Source organism: Helianthus annuus, chromosome 8 (genome assembly GCF_002127325.2).
Source record: "Helianthus annuus cultivar XRQ/B chromosome 8, HanXRQr2.0-SUNRISE, whole genome shotgun sequence".
Classification (NCBI taxonomy): Eukaryota; Viridiplantae; Streptophyta; class Magnoliopsida; order Asterales; family Asteraceae; genus Helianthus; species Helianthus annuus.
Genome location: NC_035440.2, coordinates 162777147 through 162798877, shown reverse-complemented (window position 1 = coordinate 162798877; position 21731 = coordinate 162777147). Strand labels below are relative to the sequence as shown.

Sequence of the window (21731 nt, the reverse complement as noted above, 5' to 3'; positions counted from 1 at the left end):
CTGGATACACGATATGAAGGCAGTCCCATCCACCTACCATCAATGTGTGAAGCTCCCTAGCCATTGGGGCATAGTCAAGATCGATAGTGATCAGCAGGAGGCTAAGGATTGTTACACATCATCAATGAAACCAGCCTCGAAATCAAGGGAGCAATAGCAATTAAAGTATCCTCAAAGGAGTGTCTTGGAGGCGAGGGAGCAGAACTACTAATTTTTGTGACAGCTGGGGGATTAAGATGATAACATCAACACCAGTCCACCCACAAGCCAATGGTCAAGCAGAATCATCCAACAAGATCATCATCAACAATCTGAAGAAGAAACTTGGATCCAAGAAAGGGAAATGGGCAGAAGAATTACCTTATGTGCTTTGGGCTGATAGGACAACCCCCAAGAATGCTACTGGTCAAACACCATTCTCTTTGGTATTTGGGGCAGAATCAGTGATCCCAACAGAAATGGTGGTTCCAACTACTAGAACAAGTACCCGTGATCCTGAGGAGAATGATGCAAACCTGGCTCAAGACTTGGATACTATTGAGGAAATCAGGGATCTGGCTAGGATAAGGATGGCTAGCTACCAATAAAAAATGGCTGGTGCTTACAACAAAAATGTCAGGATAAGGAAATTCCAAGTTGGGGATATGGTATTGAGAAAAGCATTCCAAAATACCACCAATCCTGCTGATGGGAAATTGGCACCAAAATGGGAAGGCCCTTATTTGATTGAAGCCGAAGCAGGAAAGGGGGCATATAGATTGCTAACCATGGAAGGTAATTTGTTACCAAGAGCCTGGAATGCTGTCCACTTGAAGAAATATTTCATGTGAGCAGGATCCTTCTGGCACATATGATCCTTACATTAGAAGTATCCTTCAAGGATCCCTGAAGTATCGATGATCCTTACTCTGGTAATGTTCTAAGCTCGAACTCTTATTTACATATTTTCTTATTTAAGGATAAGGATCATGTATCCTTCATCCTTCTCTCACGAGATTTTGAGTTCTGATAGTCCAGGTATCCTTAGCATATTGTCGACAATCTTCAGAAGTAATTCAGATCCTTGGGTTTAACCCCAGTTGTTTGGGCTTGTCCCCAGTTATCCTTGGGCTTGTCCCCAGTTTCGCCTGTAGCGCACGATGATCCTGGTATAGTTCAAGTCTTTGGGACCAGTACTCGCTTTAGGGGCTGATAATTCCATCGTACTGGCTATACCTAGGATCCTACGTATAATGGTAGATGTACCATACATCCGTTCCTAAGGTTTCTAACGTTTTCACGTTAGCTAAGGTTTTGGCATTATCATGTCACTAAGTTTGGATAGTCGCCCAGTAAGGGCCATACTCCAGTTCACCTATGATCTTTGGGCTTGTCCCAGTTATCCTTTGGGCTTGTCCCCAGTTATCCTTTTGGGCTTGTCCCCAGTTATCCTTTGGGCTTGTCCCCAGTTACTAACTTGTCTTTTATATTGGCTTAGTCCCAAGTTATATTCTATTTTCAGGTTTTCGAAGTTAAACAATTAAGGATCCTCAATCCTTATTATCCATTGAAGTTTTTCTTATGGTTATCCTGATTAAAGGTTAGGATCCTAACTTGGATTCTCAGGTATGATCCTTAACTGTTTTGATTTCATTCATTATTTTGAATAACCCTTACACTTTGACAACTGAACCTATGATCCTTAAAATTAACTACTTTTTGGAAGTTTTCGACTATAGGATATTTGATCCTGGATCATATCCTAAATTTCTTAAACATAATTTGCTTAACTCTTCTTACTCAGACAAGTATAAATCAAAACAATTGAGAGTTTAAAGGATATACAAGGATAACATCACAAGATAAGTCAAAAGTTAAAGTTTTATTCATTCACAAAATATTTAACCCTTTAAAGTTGTCAAAATTGGCAACCCACGTTTCTACCAGCAAAACGTGGCCCGTCCACATGGGTTGGCAAAGGGTGTCCATTGTTCATGCGTTTCATAGCAGTGCAGGAAATAAAGGTCGGCAGGATAACAAGTGGCTCATCCCCCAAACAGAGGATCCCCTCCACCAACCTATTATCCTACCTATTGTTCAAAGGATCCACGATCCTTACCCTAAAAACTATTGTTCAAAGTACAAACCATCAAACTATTCAAAACAAACAACCACCAAACAAAAAAAAATTGGGCTCCGGCTAAGTCTCGAAATTTCCATCATCGCCCAATCCTGCAGCTCAATCCTTCGCTGCACCATCACCACCAGCTCCGCTTGCCTCACCACCTTGGTCCTTGCCTCCACCCTCAAGCATCGGGATCTCCTCATCCTCCTTCATCATCCTTCAGCTCAGCCAGCCTAGCCTTCCAACCTTCAACATCCCAGGTGCTCTTATCAAAAGCAGGATCCTGGGCTTCCATGGCCATTTGCAGCTGGATCTTGTACATAGCTATGGCGGCAGAGACCTTGGCATCCTCGGTGATCTCGTGCTTCTCATAGTCAAAGTTGATCAGCATCTTGGCGGCATCATTCTTGGTGGCCTGGAGCTCCTTCTGAAGATCGGCTATCTTGAGATCCTTTAACACCCCAACCTGTTGAAGGTCAGCAATCTGGCGATCCTGATCCTCAACATGGCCAACATATGTCTCTACCTCAGCAAATTTCTACAGGAAGACAAGGAATGATGTCAGAAACCAAGTGATCCTTAGACTAGCAGGATACACAAGCAGGACTAGTGATCCTTACCTCGTTGATGTAATCCAGACACTGTTGGCGGAAGCAGGGGCAGACCTTGCAAATCCTCAGCTTCAGAGGCCTTTCTCTTTCTTGCTTCCTTTTCCCCTGATAGGTGCTTAGGGGCCGAAGCAGTTGGGCTAGCAGCAGGGGTCTTCTTCTTTAAGAGGATTTGACGTTAGTAAGATCAGTGATGCCGAACTTTGAGGAAGATTTGGTGGATTTTCCAGCGCCTGCACAACCAAAACAAGATAAGTATCTTAATTTTATTTGACTCTCATTATATAAATACCTCCTTAAATAAGGATACTTACTTGACATTGTGATAGAAGCAGAGGATACTTCCTGAGAATCCTGGGTGGTAATCTTGAAAGTTCTGACTTCAGGATCAAGCTTCTTAAAGGCCAGGAAGTCTCTCTTTTGCAAGCAGGAGTCAACTTCAGATGTGAAACGGAAGATAGCTGCGCAACAAGAAGAAAAACAGAGCAATCGAGAAAGAAGATGAAGAGAGAATACCTGTTTATCTTTGGATGAGATTATAAAGGGAAGTACTTCCGAAATTTAAATGCAAACGATCCTATCTATATCTCCTATTTATAATCACGATTGTGCAGGGTTGTCACTTTCCATGACGTCAAGGTTGCAACGGATAGTTCGTTCACAACAGCTATATATCTGTTGAGTTAGTTACAGATAAGATCAGCAAAATATAACTCGCTAATATTATATAATACTCCTTATATTTTGGGGGGCAATTGTTAGGGCAGGATTTTTAATGACCTGTGATCCTTATATGATATCCTAACAGTGATCCTTATTCCTGTGGCAGATAGTGATCCTCAGAAGAACTTCAGGATCAGGATAATGATCATCCTAAGGATCCTCATACTAACAATCGTTCTCTTTGAATTTAATATTGTTTTGCAGGAATTACGAGTTGGATCTGGTCTTGGCAACGTTATTAAGGAAATCTGTCGCGTAAATCTCGCCACATACATCACCGGGAAATAGACGTTGTGGAGAATATGGAAACTTAGCACAATTTACGGGCAATTAGTTAGGCTAAATTTACTTCTATTTCTAAAGGGGTAACGAGCTAGTAGTTAGGTGACTTGCCTAAAATTCGACCACACACGCTTATATAAATTGCCACTCTTGAGCATTTGGAAGGGACAACACATTTCTTACACGTACTAGCATACTACACCATAGTGATCCTTGTACCTAGCTCGTTACATCCGAAGTTGTAAACATTGTTTGTTATATTGAAGTTTGGTGATCGGTAGTTTCCATCACCCCGAGGTTTTTTATGCCGGAGGTCATTCATTGATCAAGGGCTTTTTCCTCGTATAAATCTTTGTGTCACTTGTGCAGTTTTCATTTAAGTGAATCCTATATCTTTGTTCATCCATACCAAGCATCATTCCCCGTTTACAAAGAGTTTGGTTGCATATCCTTGTGTGATTTTTGACCCAAAACAGCAGCCATTTTAATGCTGATCCGGGTAAGTGTGGATCCAAAGCCCTTGCACAAGCAACCAGATTTGGTGTCTGAAACCTCTTTGGTATCTCTACTTCACAAATAGGTGGTGCAAAACGAGATATCTTGTGGCTTTCATCAGGAATTTCCAGGGAATGGGCTTAACCACTCCTGAACGTTGGATATTATATCCTTAAGTTTCTGCCAATTCCTTAGCCCATAAGCTTGGTGACACCTGTATCCTGCACAAAGCCATGGTTAGCATTGCAAAAATTATTCAAAGTGTTACCTCCTGAATGATTCAAGTTTGGAGTTCCAGATGTGAATCCATGTTGGCGGGATTCTGGCATAACCGAGGGACCAGAGGAAGCAATGGGTCTGCATTGGTATGAAGTCTCCTAGATAAACATCTTGAACTTCCGGGTTGCACACTCCTTTAAGTATCCTTGATCCTGGAAGATGTTGGATCCTTGAAGTGTTGTGAATGTAGGTCTTGGAGGGATAATCCATGGATCCGGAAACCTGAGATGAAAGATCCTTGAACCTGGAAGGAGGAACCTTGAACCTTAGAGGATCCTTGAACCTGAGAGGATCCTTGAACCTGGGAGGAGGATCCCTGAACCTGAGAGGATCCTTGAACCTGAGAGGATCCTTGAACCTGAGAGGATCCTTAAACCTGAGGAGGATCCTTGAACCTGGGAGGAGGATCCCTGAACCTGAGAGGATCCTTGAACCTGAGAGGATCCTTGAACCTGAGAGGATCCTTGAACCTGAGAGGATCCTTGAACCTGAGAGGAGGATCCCTGAATTGGCTGCGTCCCCATGCATCCTCCTAAACCGGTGAAGAATCCCTGATGCTGAAATGAGGATCCTGAAGGCTAGAAAGAGGATCCTCGAGCCTGAGACATTACCGATGATCCAGAACGCATTCCTATTGATGCACCCTGGTATTGGACATCTGGAGCTGCAAAGTGCTGGGAAGTTATGACCGGAGTGTCGAAATTCAATGGCCTCGACATCAAAGGGGAGTAATCCTCTGCTGATTTTATCAATTTCGCGAAGGATCCTGCCATTAGTTTTGACCTGCTGCTGCATGTGATCCTTCATCTGCACAATCAAAGCATAAAAATCACTGTTAGTAAGTGTAGAGGAAGAAACAACAGTTGGTTTTGTGAAAACGGGGGTTGTCTTCTTCGGAGAATTCTCAGCATTCTTCTGGAATGCAAGGGGGAGATGATGCAAAGGCGGGATGCCCTGTGAAAAAGTGACCGCCGACATAGAACTTGGAGTAGTTTTCCCTGAGAAGGCCATCTGGTTGAAGGTAATGAACCAAAATGAATGAAATAAACAAAATTTCTCAGAATTGAAGCACCAATTGCCCCACGGTGGGCGCCAAACTGTTTTGGTCAAAAATCACACAAGGATAATGCAACTAAATCTGATTTTGTGAGGTATGATGCTTGGTTAATTGTATGAACGACAAGTATATGAAATCAACGATGAACACCGAGATTTATACGAGGAAAAAGCCCTTGATCTTTAGAAGATCTCCGGCATAAAAAACCTCGGGTGATGGAAACTACCGATCACCAAATATATTGCTGCAACAATAGTGATCCTTGTACAACTTCGGAAGAAAACAAGCTCGATACAATGAATTTCTAGTGTAAGTGTGTGTTTTTTGCTAAGTGTTTGCAGAGAATTCGTGTATTGTGTGTATTTTCTGTGGTGTGCACGAGTTATGCCTCTAATGAGCTTGTTTCCCCTTAAAAAGATAAGAAAAAACAACTAACTAACTTCCCGAAAAAGGTGGAAGTCACCCATGACCACCACTAACGGTTATTTCTTCAATATGCACGTGCCTAAAAGCATATTCCATGAGATTCCAGCAAAGAAGTGGTCCACTACGTCCATTACCTGCATTTACACATTAAAAACGTGCAAAACATAAGTTCTGTTAAGGATCCTCGGACTCGTGATCCTCAGACTTGTGATCCTCAGACTCTGGATCCTCAGACTCTCTGCATCATCCATTAAGGATCCGTGATCCATGCCCAGTCTCAGGATAGATGATCCTTAGTGTTTTGGTCAAAAATTACCGAAGCAATTAAGTGATCAAATTAGTTAAGTGAGGGTAGTGTGCTAAAAAGTGTGTTGAAAATATGCTGGTTATGTTCTTTGGAAAAACAGTGTTCAGGATACGGCTCAGGATATTGAGCTGTATCTACGATCAAACAATGAGCAAAAAAGGTAAAGTAAATGACACGAGATGTACGAGGAAAGCCCTTGATCAATCTAGATCGCCGGCATAAAACCTCGGGAGCTGACAATCACAGCTGCCTAGTTCTTCTTATTGCTTTAAACTTCAGGATACAGTGCAGGATATAGATCAGATCGCTAAGTGTTACAATGAATTTGTGAAAGTTGCGAGAGAGCAAGTGTTAGAGTGTAGAGAGTGTGATTGTGGTGTCCTAGTTGATCTGATATACCCACTATTTATAGTAACGAATTACAAACTAAAATTCCTATAAACATGGATGCTCCGAATATTCCAATGTGAACGTTGTAGACCGAGTAATGCGGCTTCAACGGCTTCTTGTGAACGACTTGGACCGAGTCTTCAGTAGAAAAGGTCTTCATGAACGTTGCTAGCTTCTAACCCACGTACCTGCATTCAATCCGTTAGTGATCCTGAGGATACCATTCAGGATGTTACCAATATCCTGAGTCAGCATCCCGGATGTAAACAGATACAATATAAACAAGATATATATCAAGATATTTTCCAGGATATGGGCTCAGAATTTCACCCATAACAATTGTCCCCAAAAATGTTACCGTTTGACATCCTGCACTAACGGTTACATTTTTCACGGTGGCCGAGGTAATTAAAAGATAAGACCATTGATGTGACAGCTTTCAACCACCCGGCCTATATTTACTCATCATACCCTATATCTTCTCGTCCTTATCTCTCTTTTAACCACAATCGACAAGGAAAAAGGTAATATTCTCTCCCTCATCTTCGTATTCATCTTTTATCTTACTCCGGCAAGAATTCAGGCGACCAAATGCCTAGGCAAACGAGGTCCAGTTCAGGCGACTCGGCTCCCACATTCATCCAACAGAACCTTCTCCAAGAGCCAGAGAAGGAAGCATGTACCTTCGATAGTGCCCATCTGTCAGCCTTGAAATCCTCCGGCATCTTCCCGGAAGGGACCGTATTTAGACCGTTTGACCGGGAAATCCGGTCGGACATGGTCTCCAACGAGTGGATATGCTTTAGTGCTTTCCCTTTTACCCTAGGGCTACAATTCCCTTTCCAGATTTCATCACCGAGTTCTTCAATATCACAAAAATCTCTTTCAGCCAAACCATGCCAATGCTCTGGCGTGTTTTATCCGTTCTTGACCAAATAAAGAGAAACCACATTCCTGATCTTTCTGTCCATGACCTCCCCCTAGCATACCGACTTAGATGCCACGGCTCTTGTCGATTCTTGTTTTACTCTACTTCTGGTGACCCACTGATACTTCGTGCCACCAGGAACGAGGATGGTTGGCAATCCAAATATTTCTTTGTAAAAAGGGATTCAATCCCTGGGGGAACGGATTATCCGATGAGATGGTTGAAGAAGGGTAGGATTTAGGGTTTAAAGATAATCCTGCCTCTTATCCTGCTTTATATCCTGAACTGACCAACTTTCTCTGTTGTGTATGCAGCTGATTTCAGGGAAAGTTGCACCTCCCCTCGCTGATTCTCAAAGAAGAATAGACGCCATTAGACTCCTTCCAGAGGCAGAGAGAAGTTTCAACCCATCTCCACCAACTCCAAGCCCTCTTTCAAGCGCAAAACATGTCTGGTAAGGATCCTGCAAAATATCCTGTACATACATGTTTTTATTTGATATTATTAGGAGAGGTTTAGAATTTTACTCCTTGTGTGCAGATTCCAGCAAAGTTCCAGTCTATCTAGACCTCGACGAACTCGACAGCTATCCAACTCCAACCATAGTCAAGATGGAGGCTCCTGCTGCCCACCAGCTCCAAGCCACTCCCAGCTCCCAAGGCCAACCCAAGGACTCGTGCTTCCGCAGCGAAAAAGAGGAAGGTCCTTGAGGTCAGTGCTCCAAGGCTCAGGAGGGTCTCCTATGACGATCTCAGCTTTACCGATTCCTTAGAGCCAATGACATCCTTCCTTAACAAGGTAATATCCTGACGCATACTCTGCATATATATCCTGCACATATATCCTGCACGGATATCCTAACAGGATATCCTTGATAGGATATCTTGGTCATTATATATATATATATATTATATATATATATATTATATAATATATATATATATATATATATATATATATATATTGGTGCACAGGGCCTCCAGCATTTTGCTCCACTTGTACAATGATGCATGTGTACCGTCGCACTTCATAAGCCAGGATCAAGCAGCTTAAACTACTGTTGCCGACCAAGGTGCCATTGCTGAAGCGAAGAGTCGGCACTCATGAGGATAAGCTGAAAAAGGTCACTCAGGATGCCGAGCTCAAATTGGCCACCATGCAAATGTCTCCCTGTTACAAGCACGCATCAAGATGGCTTATGAGGCCCAAGGAGACAGGTCTTGTTTGTCCATCCTGGCCAATTGAATCCTGGGTAGCCAAGTTGAAGGAGCTTGGAGGCAAAGCTGTGCCACTCCCATCTGAAGCCGGTGAATCTTCCAAGTCAGCGGAGGTGGCAGATCAGGCTGAGACAAGAAGGATGCCGGAGCGGATGCTGGTGAGGATGCTGGACAGGATGCTGGTGAGGATGCTGGTGCTGAGAAGCCGGGGAAAGCAGGAGAGGATGCCGCTGTGTGAGGGCAGCTGAGTGGGCGATGATGGATATTGATGCCTAGGCCGGAGCCCACTTTTTTAGGTTTAATGGTTGATGTCTTGAACAATTTACTTTTCTTGTCTGTTAAACAATTTTAATTTCCTGCATGTAGACAATATGATGGCCAAAGGTGGAGGGATCCTGAGTTTCAGGACGAAGCCCTTGGTCATCAGTTAGTGTGGTTTATTTTGAACGCTTTTTAACAAGTGAAGGTGGAGGTATCTTGGGTTCCAAGACGAAGCCTTCATTTGTTAAGTAAATATGTTAGGAAACTAATTATGCTTTTGGTGGATGGGTCTCGGTTTGAGACGAAGCCAAGAGCATAATCTTTTGCTATGTTAATAATATAACCCTTTTTTGGCTTTATACAAATTTCTCTTGTGAAAATTTTTTGTTTGAACGTTTTTCAGAAATATTATAAATGTATCCCGGTAAATATCCTGAAAAATATTCTGATTAAAATACAACCTATTAGTCGTCTAAATAAAAAGGAAAGATCATACCAGAGATTCTTAGTGAATCAATTTCAATTCTTCATTATAAGCTTGTCCCCAGTGCATACTTATAAACTCGAATCCATCCTCAGAATAGTATGATGTATGTCCCCTGTACTTAACATAGAAACACAACTGTATTCATATTTTTGACTCGAATGAATTCCAAATACCCCAGGGCAAAACCCTTGATATCTTGAAATGAACCCTTAGTATCTGGGATAAACCCTGAGTTTCATTGCGCTACAGGCGGGAGTGTATAAACTCCAAGACTTAGAAAGCGAAAAACCTTTAAACCTTAGAGAGTATGAAAATACCTTTCGTGAGAGAGGTGATCAATCTCATATACCTTTAGAATTCAGGATATAGCCAACCAGTAACGAAATTGTCAGCACTTTTACATGGACTGGTCCCGCCACCTTGAAACGTATCCCCTGAATAACTTGCGCTCCAGGCGGGGTGTTAAACCCAATTCGGGAGAAAGGCGAATACCTTTAAACCTGTGAAGGGATTAGTATCCCTTAAACGTGAGAGAGGGGGCCAATCCTCTAATCTTCTGAGTTATCCTGAGTACACATCCTGGAGCCATATCCTGGAGCATATGCTGCAAAACAATCGTAAACTAAGGTGGTGTTAGCTTGGCTAACACCCCTCCGATGCCTAAGTCAGTATTGGGTTCAAGATAATAAACATATTATTTAAAAGAGATAGGATACATACCATTCTGAGATAGAAATTAAATTCTATTTCTTACTTGAAATAGAGCTTTAAGTGTACAGCATTCCAAGACCTTGGTAGCATATCCCCTTCCATATTCTTGAGTCTGTATGCTCCATTTCCCTGCTTCTGATTCAACTTCGTTATGGTCCTTCCCATTTTGGAGCTAACTTGCCATCGCCAGGATTAGTAGTAATTCTGAAAAGCCTTCCTTAGCACCCAATCACCCACTTGAAATCTCCTAGTCCTTATATTCTTGTTATATGCTCTGGATATTCTTTGTTGATATGCTGCCATCCTTAGCCTTGCTGCGTCTCTTTCTTTCGTCTATGGTATCCAAATCTTGACATAAGGCTTCAGGATTCTGTTCAGGATTCTGTAGGATAGATCTTGCAGTAGGTATCACCATTTCCGTTGGAATTACTGCTTCTGCTCCGAATACTAAGGAGAATGGGGTTTGGCCGGTTGCATTTTTACCGTTGTCCTGTCAGCCCATAACACAAAGGGTAATTCCTCTGCCCATCTTCCTTTTTGGCTCCAAGTTCTCTTCTTTAAGTTGTTCACTATTATCTTGTTTGAAGACTCAGCTTGCCCATTCGCTTGAGGATGCACCGGAGTAGACGTTATCATCTTGATTCCCCAACTTTTTGCAAAAGTCAGTAGGTCCTTTTGCTTATTAAACTGGGACCCATTATCACAAATAATTTCAGCTGGTACTCCAAACCTGGTCAGTATATTCCTCTTTATGAAGGATACTACTTCTTGGTCTCTAACTTGCACAAATGCTTCAGCTTCAACCCACTTAGAGAAATAATCCGTCATTGCCAGCATAAAGACTTTTCCTCCCGGAGCTTTTGGTAACTTCCCTACTATATCCATCCCCCCATTTCATGACGGCCAAGGGATCTACAGGATATAGTGGTTCAGCTGCGTTGATGCAATATGTTACTATGCCTCTGACATGCATCACATCTTCGAGCATATTCTGCAGCATCTTTTCTCATTGTTGGCCAATAATAACCTATCCTCAGCACTTTCGAAAATAATGACCTGCCCCCGGTATGGTTACCACAATCCCCTTCATGTATATCCTGAAGTACTTCTTTTGGCCTTCAGGATCCTCCAAGCATCTCAAGTATGGCCCTGCAAGAGATTTTTTATATAGAATATTATTTATGATAGTGAATCGTGATACCTTCATCCTAAATGCTTAGGATTTTCGTCTTCGAGAATATGTCCTTCTTGAGATATCTCATAATTGGATTTGTCCAGGATTTAGGATCCTCTCCAGGATACACCACTTCAGGATCTTGAATACTTGCTACTTCCTTATGCTGAGGATCCGTTGCAGGATACAGGATATGTAATATCGGTATTGGGATTCCTTCTGGTATCCTGATTGATGATCCCAAGTTTGCCAATGCGTCTGCTTCGGCGTTATCCTCTCTTGGTACCTGTTCAAGTGTAAAAACATCGAAATATCCTGCTAACTTTTTTAAGAATACCGAGGTATTCCATTAGTTTCTCACCTTGGACTGCATAGGATCCATTTAAAATGATTAGTAATTAACAAGGAATCAACATATACTTGCAAATTCTTAATATTCATATTCTTAGCCAATTCTAATCCTGCGATTAAGGCTTCGTATTCTGCCTCATTATTAGTAGCAGGGGAATTCGCATCTAACAGCCTGGGGTAATTATGTCCCCTGTGGCGATTTAGTAGTATTCCTAATCCTACTCCTCTTACATTAGATGCACCATCGGTATATAATGTCCAGGATCCTGAGGATTCTCCTAACGTTGAACTTCTAGGTCTACTCATCCTGAATGTCATACTAAAATCAGCCACAAAGTCAGCTAAAGCCTGAGACTTTATGGCATTTCTAGGTTCATATACTAAATCATAAGCACTCAACTTTACTGACCACTTAGCCATTCTGCCTGACATTTCTGGTTTCCTAAGCACATTCTTAACAGGATAATTAGTCTTAACATGAATCCTATGTGTTTAAAATAATGTCTAAGCTTTGTTGATGCCATTACTAGAGCCAGTATTAGTTTTTCTAGGTGAGAATATCTAGTTTCAGCATTTAACAAACTTTTGCTAACATAATAATAAACAGGATACTGCTGACCTTCGTGATCCTTTACGAGTACTGCACTTACTGCATTCCCTGATACTGCCAGATATAAGGATAATGGTTCACCATCCTCAGGCTTCATCAATAGAGGTGCGGTTGAGAGATACTCCTTCTAATCCTGCAGGGCTGCTTCATGCTTCTCACCCCACTCAAACTTTTATTCTTTTTCAGGATATCATAGAATTCTTTACACTTTTCCGAGGATCTTGATATGAATCTATTTAAGGCTGCCACTCGTCCTGTTAACCGTTGGACATCCTTCATATTTGAGGGAGACTTTATATTCAAGATAGCTTTGATCTGCTCCGGGCTTGCCTCTATCCCTCTTTTCGTCACCATGTATCCTAAAACTTTCCTGCCCCCACTCCAAAATGACACTTTGCAGGATTAAGTTTCATATTATACTGGTCCAGGATATCGAATGCTCCTTTAATATCCTGAAGATGATCCTCAGCTTTCTTGGATTTGACCACCATATCATCAATGTACACTTCCATGGTGTCCCCAGTTTGTCTTTAAACATCATATTCACCAATCTCTGGTACGTTGCACCTGCATTTTTTAAACCGAAAGGCATAGCAGTATAACAATAAATACCTGTTGGTGTCATGAAAGCAGTATCCTCCTGGTCCGAAGGTTCCATTTGAATCTGCTGGAATCCTGAGGATGCATCCATGAAGGTCAACATTTCATGACCAGCAGTGGCATCCACCATCGAGTCTATATGAGGCAGAGGGAATGGGTCTTTTGGACAAGCTTTGAACTGCTACCAGACCTTGTGGTGCAAGAAACCAAAGCACATACATGTATGTGTCAAGGAGAGAGGTCGGCCCAGGATATCGTGGAGGATCCGGAGCAGGATGTGAAGAAAATTATCCTAGACCAGCATAATCCCGATATTTCGGTGCTCGTGGGAACCAATATCCCTCAGAATATTGAAGAACAATTAATTAACTTTTTGAAATGCAGGATGTCAACGTTTGCATGGAAGCATGAGGATATGACAGGTGTATCTAAAGACATTATTACTCACAAGCTTGGAATTGACAGGTCGTTCAAGCCTATACAACAAAAGAGAAGGAAATTCGCCCCTGAGCGGAATGCAATTATCCAAGAGGAAGTTGAAAGATTGCTGAAGTCCAGGATGATTAGAGAAGTCAAATTCCCTAGATGGCTAGCAAATGTGGTGGTGGTTCAAAAGAAGAAATGGGAAGTGGAGAGTCTGTGTAGACTACACAGACCACACAGAAACGTTGCATCTTGTTGACTCCTTCGACATATACGGGCAGCTTTATCTCTCCCACTGTGTTCCTAGCTTCTCCGCTGAAACCGACGAGCACAGTAGACTTCGAAGTGATATCCATTGGAGACACACTCATTCTCTTCAGAGTCTCCAGTTGTATTATGTTGACGGAGCTGCCATTATCAACCAGTATCCTGCGTACAAAATGGTTAGCCACATATAAGGTTATTACCAGAGCATCATGGTGAGGATCCTGGACAGTATCCCTATTATCCGCATCAAAAGTGATCACTTTGTCAGTTGTGAGGGTAGTCATCCTGACAGGTTTGTCTCCCCTTTCGGCCTTAGCTTCCCTTGCATGTCTCTTCGCTGCTGAATACGAAGTTCCACAGATGTCGGACCCTCCTGAAATGAAGTTGATTATCTTTGCATCGGCGGGGGGTGATGCCGCTCGCTCAGGATCCTTCTCAGTATCCTGACCCTTATTCTTCTTTCTACCTAAGAGATCTTTCAAATATCCCTTGCTTAGAAGGTAGCTGATTTCTTTCCTCAGAGCAATGCAATCTTGAGTCATATGTCCAAAATCTTCGTGGAAAGCACACCATTTTGACTTGTCTTTCCAATCTGCTTTTTGTTGATTCTTTCGAGGCCACCTGGCTTTATCTCCCAAACCCTGCATAGCATACATTAGTTCAGGTATATTAACAGAAAAACAATATTCAGATAATTCAGGATATTCTTCAGGATCCTCGTCTTCAACAGCATTCACTCTCTTGTTATCATTTCTGCCATATGGCTTAGAGCGATATGGTCTATATGAGGATTCCGATTTCCTGTTAGTCGATTCATATGTTGAGGATGCATTCATCTTTTCTTGCATTTTTCTGTCATCCTCCAACCGAATATATCTTAGAGCCCTGTTCCGGGCTTCATCCAGGTTCCTGCATGGGTTCATTACAAGGTCTTGATAGAATTGAGAATCCTTTTGCAACCCCATCTTGAAAGCTTGCACAGCTGTTGCAACATCAAGATGAGGAATGTCCAGTGATTACCGGCTGAATTTGTTCACATAATCCCTAAGGGATTCCTGAGGCCCTTGTGTTATCCTGTAGAGATCACTTGTTAATTTTTCAAAGCTTCTACTACAAGAAAATTGACTATTAAATAAATTTACTAAGTGAGCAAAAGATGTAATCGAATGTGGAGGAACATTCAGGAGCCATTTCAAAGCCGATCCTGTCAAGGTTGAACCAAAACCCTTGCACAAGCAGGCTTCCTTGAGATCTGGAGGGATAGGGTTGATCTCCATCCTTTCCCTATACTGGGCAATATGCTCTTCAGGATCCGTGGTTCCGTCGTAGAGTTTCATGTTCGGAGTCTGAAATCTTTTTGGGATTTCAGCATCACATATAGGATGCATGAACCGAGATACCCTTTGGCTATCCTGGACACTTCAGGAATTGGCTGCACCACCCCAGGTACACTGGATATCATATCCTTTAATTTCTGAAGTTCCCTGATAATTCTGACGCTAACAGTTTGTGTCCTGCAAAGATCCAACACTGTTAGCGGTAATGATGCATTATTATTATTTGATATGTACCCGTTAGAGGATTTGCCCATATCCTGAAGCATATCCTGAGCTCCTCACAGTCGATATCCTGACCGAGAGGGTATTTCAGGAGTATGATTCTGAGGAAGGCTGGGCACGATATTCCCTCCTGTTATCCTCAGCATACACAGCTGAACTAAAGTTCAACACTCTGGGATGTAATGGAGTGACATTATCCCTCAGCAGATCTGCTCGAGCCATGACTTCAGAGTTGTATTCCCCTTAAAAGCATTTGGTTGTTTCCTGTTGCTGCCTCATTTGTTCCTGCACACTTCCAAACAAGGTTAGAATTTCATCGTTAGACAGCTAAAACAGGAGCAGATCCCTGACACTCCGAGTAGGGATAACATCTTGAGATTGTGTAGAGGCTGGCATCCTTGGAGGAGGCGGTGGAAGCACCAAACCCAACTGTTGCAGAAGTTGTTAGCAGACACAGTAGAAGAGCTCATGTTTGATCTTGAGGCCATTGTAAACAATGTGGCAAAAAGTTTTGAAAACAGAAAACCATTAACAATTTCACCGAGATTTTTAGTAAAGAGAGCACCACTTGCCCCACGGTGGGCGCCAAACTGTTTTGGTCAAAAATTACCGAAGCAATTAAGTGATCAATTAGTTAAGTGAGGTAGTGTGCTAAAAAGTGTGTTGAAAATATGCTGGTTATGTTCTTTGGAAAAACAGTGTTCAGGATACGGCTCAGGATATTGAGCTGTATCTACGATCAAACAATGAGCAAAAAGGTAAAGTAAATGACACGAGATGTACGAGGAAAGCCCTTGATCAATCTAGATCGCCGGCATAAAACCTCGGGAGCTGACAATCGCAGCTGCCTAGTTCTTCTTATTGCTTTAAACTTCAGGATACAGTGCAGGATATAGATCAGATCGCTAAGTGTTACAATGAATTTTGTGAAAGTTGCGAGAGAGCAAGTGTTAAGAGTGTAGAGAGTGTGATTGTGGTGTCCTAGTTGATCTGATATACCCACTATTTATAGTAACGAATTACAAACTAAAATTCCTATAAACATGGGATGCTCCGAATATTCCAATGTGAACGTTGTAGACCGAGTAATGCGGCTTCAACGGCTTCTTGTGAACGACTTGGACCGAGTCTTCAGTAGAAAAGGTCTTCATGAACGTTGCTAGCTTCTAACCCACGTACCTGCATTCAATCCGTTAGTGATCCTGAGGATACCATTCAGGATGTTACCAATATCCTGAGTCAGCATCCCGGATGTAAACAGATACAATATAAACAAGATATATATCAAGATATTTTCCAGGATATGGGCTCAGAATTTCACCCATAACACTTAGCATAAAAATTCATGCCCTAACAGATAGTATGGTGAACAAAATACTTCTTGTACATTTTTCTATCGATCTGGTCGTACCATCTTTGTGATTATTTTTTCTGTTTTGGTTATATCATTTGTTGGTTGTTCTTGCTGAACTGATTTTGCAGGTGTTTTATCGGATCTTTTTGTGGGTTGAGGAATGATGTGTTTTGAATTAGATCACTGATTTCCTTTTCAGTTTTCTGTTCTTCAATTCTTTCAAACATTGTTTCTATTCGAGTAAGTTGAACTTCTTTTTCGATTGTTTTATTTTCAGATTCCGTTTGAATTTCGGTTTGTGCAGCGTGGGCGAGTAGTATCAACTTCCACTTCATTTTCATCCACATTTGAAGACAACTGAGAAATTTTCAAATCAAAGGATGGTACCTCATCATTTTGAATTTTTTTATTTGATTTTTTTTCTTCTTCGTCAGTCTTTTTTATTATCTCCAACATTAATGATGGAGTTTCTTCGCTAAATGATGATTGTACCAATGAAGGGTTTTCAATGTGTGTTTTGCTGACTCGATGTAGGTTCATTCTCAATGATTTTTTCTAGATTGGAAGGCTGGACAACAGCTGTGTTATCTTCATTGCGTTTTGTAGCATCATGATTGCGTTTTACAATCAATGGAGTTGAAATGATTTGATTTTCGGTGTCTTCATTTTGGCTCAAATTTAGAAATCTTGATGGTGTTTCGATTAGAGTTGAATCAACATTAACTTTTCTTGTGCTTTTTAGCTTGATTGTTGAATTTTTCAATCAATGACGCCCATTCGTTTACAACGTTATGAACAACTTCACTATTTGGATATTATTCAATGATCTCATCTATGCGTGATTGGATGCTTTCAAAAACTTCTTCAAATCCTTTAAAATGATAATCCAAGGCAGACTCAACATATTCTTCATTTGATTTTTTACCTTCAATGTTCTTTATATTTTCATCGCCACTTTTTGTTGAATGAATGTCAGAAAGACCTTCACTTTGAATTTGTGATGGCATGAAATTACGCAATCGGCATTGACTGTCTACCGACAATTTATCTTTATTTCCTTTTGATGGTTTTATGAAGAATTGCCCCCCATGATCCTCCACTTTCTGTTTGTGTTTCTCAGTTTCATTGGTTTTAAGTGACTGTTTTGAACATCCTCTTGATCCTCTTGTTCAATCCAGTCTGTTGCAGCTTTAAGTAAGGTGTTTCCATCTTCTATCTTCTTCTGAGTTGATATTGATGTTTGGTTGTTCTTCAGCATCGTCTTCATCTTTTTCTTCAGGTTCATCTTGAAAAATTTCTTCGTTTTCATTCTCGGATTCAGATGGATAAACATAAAATTCATCCTCCTCATCTTTCTTTCTTTGTTTATTCTTTCTGACATTTTTTTCCTTTTTCTTTTATACATTACCAGACCTCTCCCCTCATTTTGCGCAGCAATTTCCAATTCATCTTCAAATTCCTGTAATGTTGTAGAGTCAATTTTATCTAGAGAGAACTCTTCAGTGTTTTCTTCATCGTCAAATCCTTGTTTTTTGTAAGCATATAGAATCTGTATGAATCACTGCGTTTTAAAAAAAAATACTCAATACTAATTTGTTGCGTTTTATAATATAAATCATTGTAAACAACTTACACAACTAATTTTTTGTAACTTTAAATACATTGCGTTTTACACAAACATTGCGTTTTAATAAAGCATAGTTTGAAAAAAAAATATATAAACAAGTTATTGCGTTTTATACCTTTATAAACGTTGCGTTTTAAACAAACAAACAAATAATATAAACAAGTCATTGTGTTTTGTAACTTTATATACATTGCGTTTTAATCAAACATATTTTAAACAAAGAATATAAACATGTAGCCTAAACAAGCATTCAACAAATATGTAGCAATAATGAAAGATCAGATTTCATACCGCTAACAATACAATAGGTCCATTGAAGAGCTTGTCATTTCCAGGCCATTGTCTTCTTGTACGCCTTAGAACATTCAGAATATATTCACACCAATTAAAATCCTGGGTTTTTCACTTTTCATCGATGGCAAGAATCTTTGATTAACGTTACTACTTTGCATTGCCTCTGCCATGACCGTAAAAAATATAACCAAGAAGTTTAGTTTGAACAGTCTTCCATGCTCATTTCTTGATTTTAAATATTTAATCAAGTTGGTAGCATACATTCTCTTCAAAATATCTTTGCTGAATTGACCGCGCCAGAATTTAATTATAAGATCAGTTTCTTTGGTCTCAATTTTTCCCCAATCTCTGTTTTTCCATTTGGTATTTGAAATACCTTTTGGATCAATTCAGTTGTAATCTTAATCTTTTCATCTCCTATATTTATCTCATCATTTTCAGCATCAAAGTTTTTTACCAGCCAATATCCGAATTTGCGTGGAACTGAATGCAGCTTGAATGATAGTATGCTCTCAAACCCTATTTCTCTAACAACTTTCCTTTGCTCTTTTGATAAATTTTCAATATAATCTTTTAGATTATTGGCTGCACATCTTATGTTGATTTTTTTTCCGTCGTAATCATAATATGGTTGTTGTTCTGGTTGTTCTTCTGTTTTATCTTTCCTCAATGATCTCTTTGGTTTTGATTCTGCCTTTTCCTTCTTTTGATATTTTGTCTGTTTCACTCTTGGTGGTGGATCAACAAAATCATCATCTGATACACTGAAGTGTTTTAGAAACATATATTTTTTTCATGAAATTTGTTTAATGCGTTTTATGTTACCTGAATTTACTTGTTGTTCAGAAGTATGCAGAACTATAGCTCGACTAGTATTTTCATCATTTGAAACAGAATATGTATCTTCTGAAGATTCTATCACCACTTTCTTTCTTCTCCTTTTTTGTTTTTCCTCTTGTTTTTTAACTTTAAACAGAATAATGAAACAATGTCAATTAACAAATTTATGATAAAACGCATTAGCTAATACTATAAAGATAAAAAGCAGTAATTCACAGTTTTAAGATAAAACGCATACTTTACATCATATTAAATTTAACAAAGCAAATTAACGTTACATAATCTCGTTTTGTTTTTTTATGATATTTTAATATAAAACGCATTAGTCAAGAAAAAAAAGCATTTGATACCGTATTATGATAAAACGCAATAGTTAACAACACATGTATCTCAGCAAATTCAAAGATAAAACGCAATGTTTTAAAATTCGATTACAATTATCATAATAATAATCTCTTTGTTTCTGCAAATTTATTAAGATAAAACGCATTAGTTCACAATATATAAATCCCATAAAAAGCATTAGCACCCTAGGTCATAGTTTTAACATAAAACGCAATGCAGTCTCTAATAACAAACCTAATTAAGCAATTCAATGATAAGATAGGGATAAGATATCACTCATTAACAATTTTTGGGAAGGGATATGATATATTAGGTCTATTGCACTTCATAAAACGTAACTTGAATTCAATTAAAAAGCAAAAATACATAAAATTACCATTGTCTGAAATCTCTTTGCGTTTTCTACTACTTTGTTGTTTCATTGTTGATTTTTGGCTAATATTTACTTGTTGATCTATGTTCTCTTCAACTGATGATGTTTTTGGCTTCTTTGATGATTTAGGGTTTTGAGAGACGGATTTCTTTTCAGTAAGTCGGAGGTAAACCTTCAAATTATCTCTCGACGATGCCATGAACTTCAATGGAGTATGATTTTCTCAAATTTCTGTATGTACGTAATGAACTTTTTTTCGAAGCGTTTCTGTGTATATTCAACGGCGGTTATTTTGGAATTTGACAATAATACCCTTGAAAGCCCGGAGAGCGTGTTTAAATGACAGTTTTTAATTTGATTTTAATCTAGACCGTAGATTGTGCAATTGGACGATCATGATTGCTTCCTATGCTTCCTAGCGAAATAAACTTCCTATCATATCTCCACCCTAGTCATTAAAATTATAATTGCTCAAACATATTGTCAAAACCATAAATTTAAAATAAAAGGTATATCGTTCAAACAACAAATCAAGAAAATATGCATTAACATAAATTAAAAATAGAATTGCTAAACATAAGCTTAAGCTTCACCCTAATCATCATCCCTTCTTGCTTCTATTCTTCTACATTTACTTTTTCTCTCATTTGGATAACACTTTTGGCTCTATTACCTTGAAGTTGATCTTCTCCAAAAGTATCATATGATTCTTCATAGTGATAAGGCCTTTTTCTCCTTCATTGACAAACAATTCATGATTCTTTGAATATACTAACACTAAAATTAAAAATCAAATCTAACACATAACATGTAGTATAAAATATAATTTATAACATAAATTTCTAATGTAAGAATCTGATGAAACGCTGGATAATACTAGACTATTCCAGCTGATCGTCTTGTGTGAAGTGGTTCAACCCAAAAACAATAAAGAGAACAAAAGAAATAGGACTCATCTTCACCTCTTCTCCTTATACTTTTACAAATTTTAGCTTTTTAATTATGAAACCTATAACCGTAATGTTTCATGATCAAATTTAATACAAAGTATCAATGCTATATACAAAGGAATCATAAGGCATTGGTTGAGTCTTTCACATAAAAATTTCTCGAAGCATAACATCAACTTTACGCAATCCTTTCAACTTATTTCTAACTGAGTACGATATATAGACATACATCCTCATGACAAACTCTATTTTGAAGGATCCTCAATTATGTTTAAAAAAGTATTATATGTGCCAGTGAGATTTGGTTAATAATTTAAACGGTTTTAAAGAAAGGTTGTATAAAATACAATTTCCAAAAAACCACAAGGCCTCATTACAATGCTTTCGTGCGTTTTATTGTTAAAAGTACTAAAACATCATTTACTTTGATTCCAATATTCGTAAATCATAATGGCTAAATATTTTCAATGTGAACATAACATAAAATACCTTGACCTACCGTTAACTCTCCATTCCAATTATTCTAATACAATACTCCATCATTGTAACACCTCGTAAAACACGTCCAATGATGTATTGACACGTGTAATAAACCCTAATAAAGTCAAACATTGAATTTAAGGGACTAATTTTTTTCGAAAAATCGAAAACTTTGATTATGAAAGGACTGGAAGTGTTAGCATACCTAA

General features: G+C 39.4%; 1 protein-coding gene across 1 annotated transcript; it reads right to left on the bottom strand.

Annotated features, from left to right (window-relative positions):
* Positions 1-17682: 17682 nt before the first annotated feature.
* LOC110914391 lies at positions 17683-20291 on the bottom strand. Its single transcript, XM_022159186.2, has 4 exons — positions 20096-20291; positions 19360-19500; positions 18911-19290; positions 17683-18162 (listed from the first exon to the last, which is right to left on the bottom strand). The coding sequence occupies exons 1-4, from the start codon at positions 20289-20291 to the stop codon at positions 17683-17685; spliced, it is 1197 nt and encodes a 398-aa protein (XP_022014878.2).
* Positions 20292-21731: the final 1440 nt, after the last annotated feature.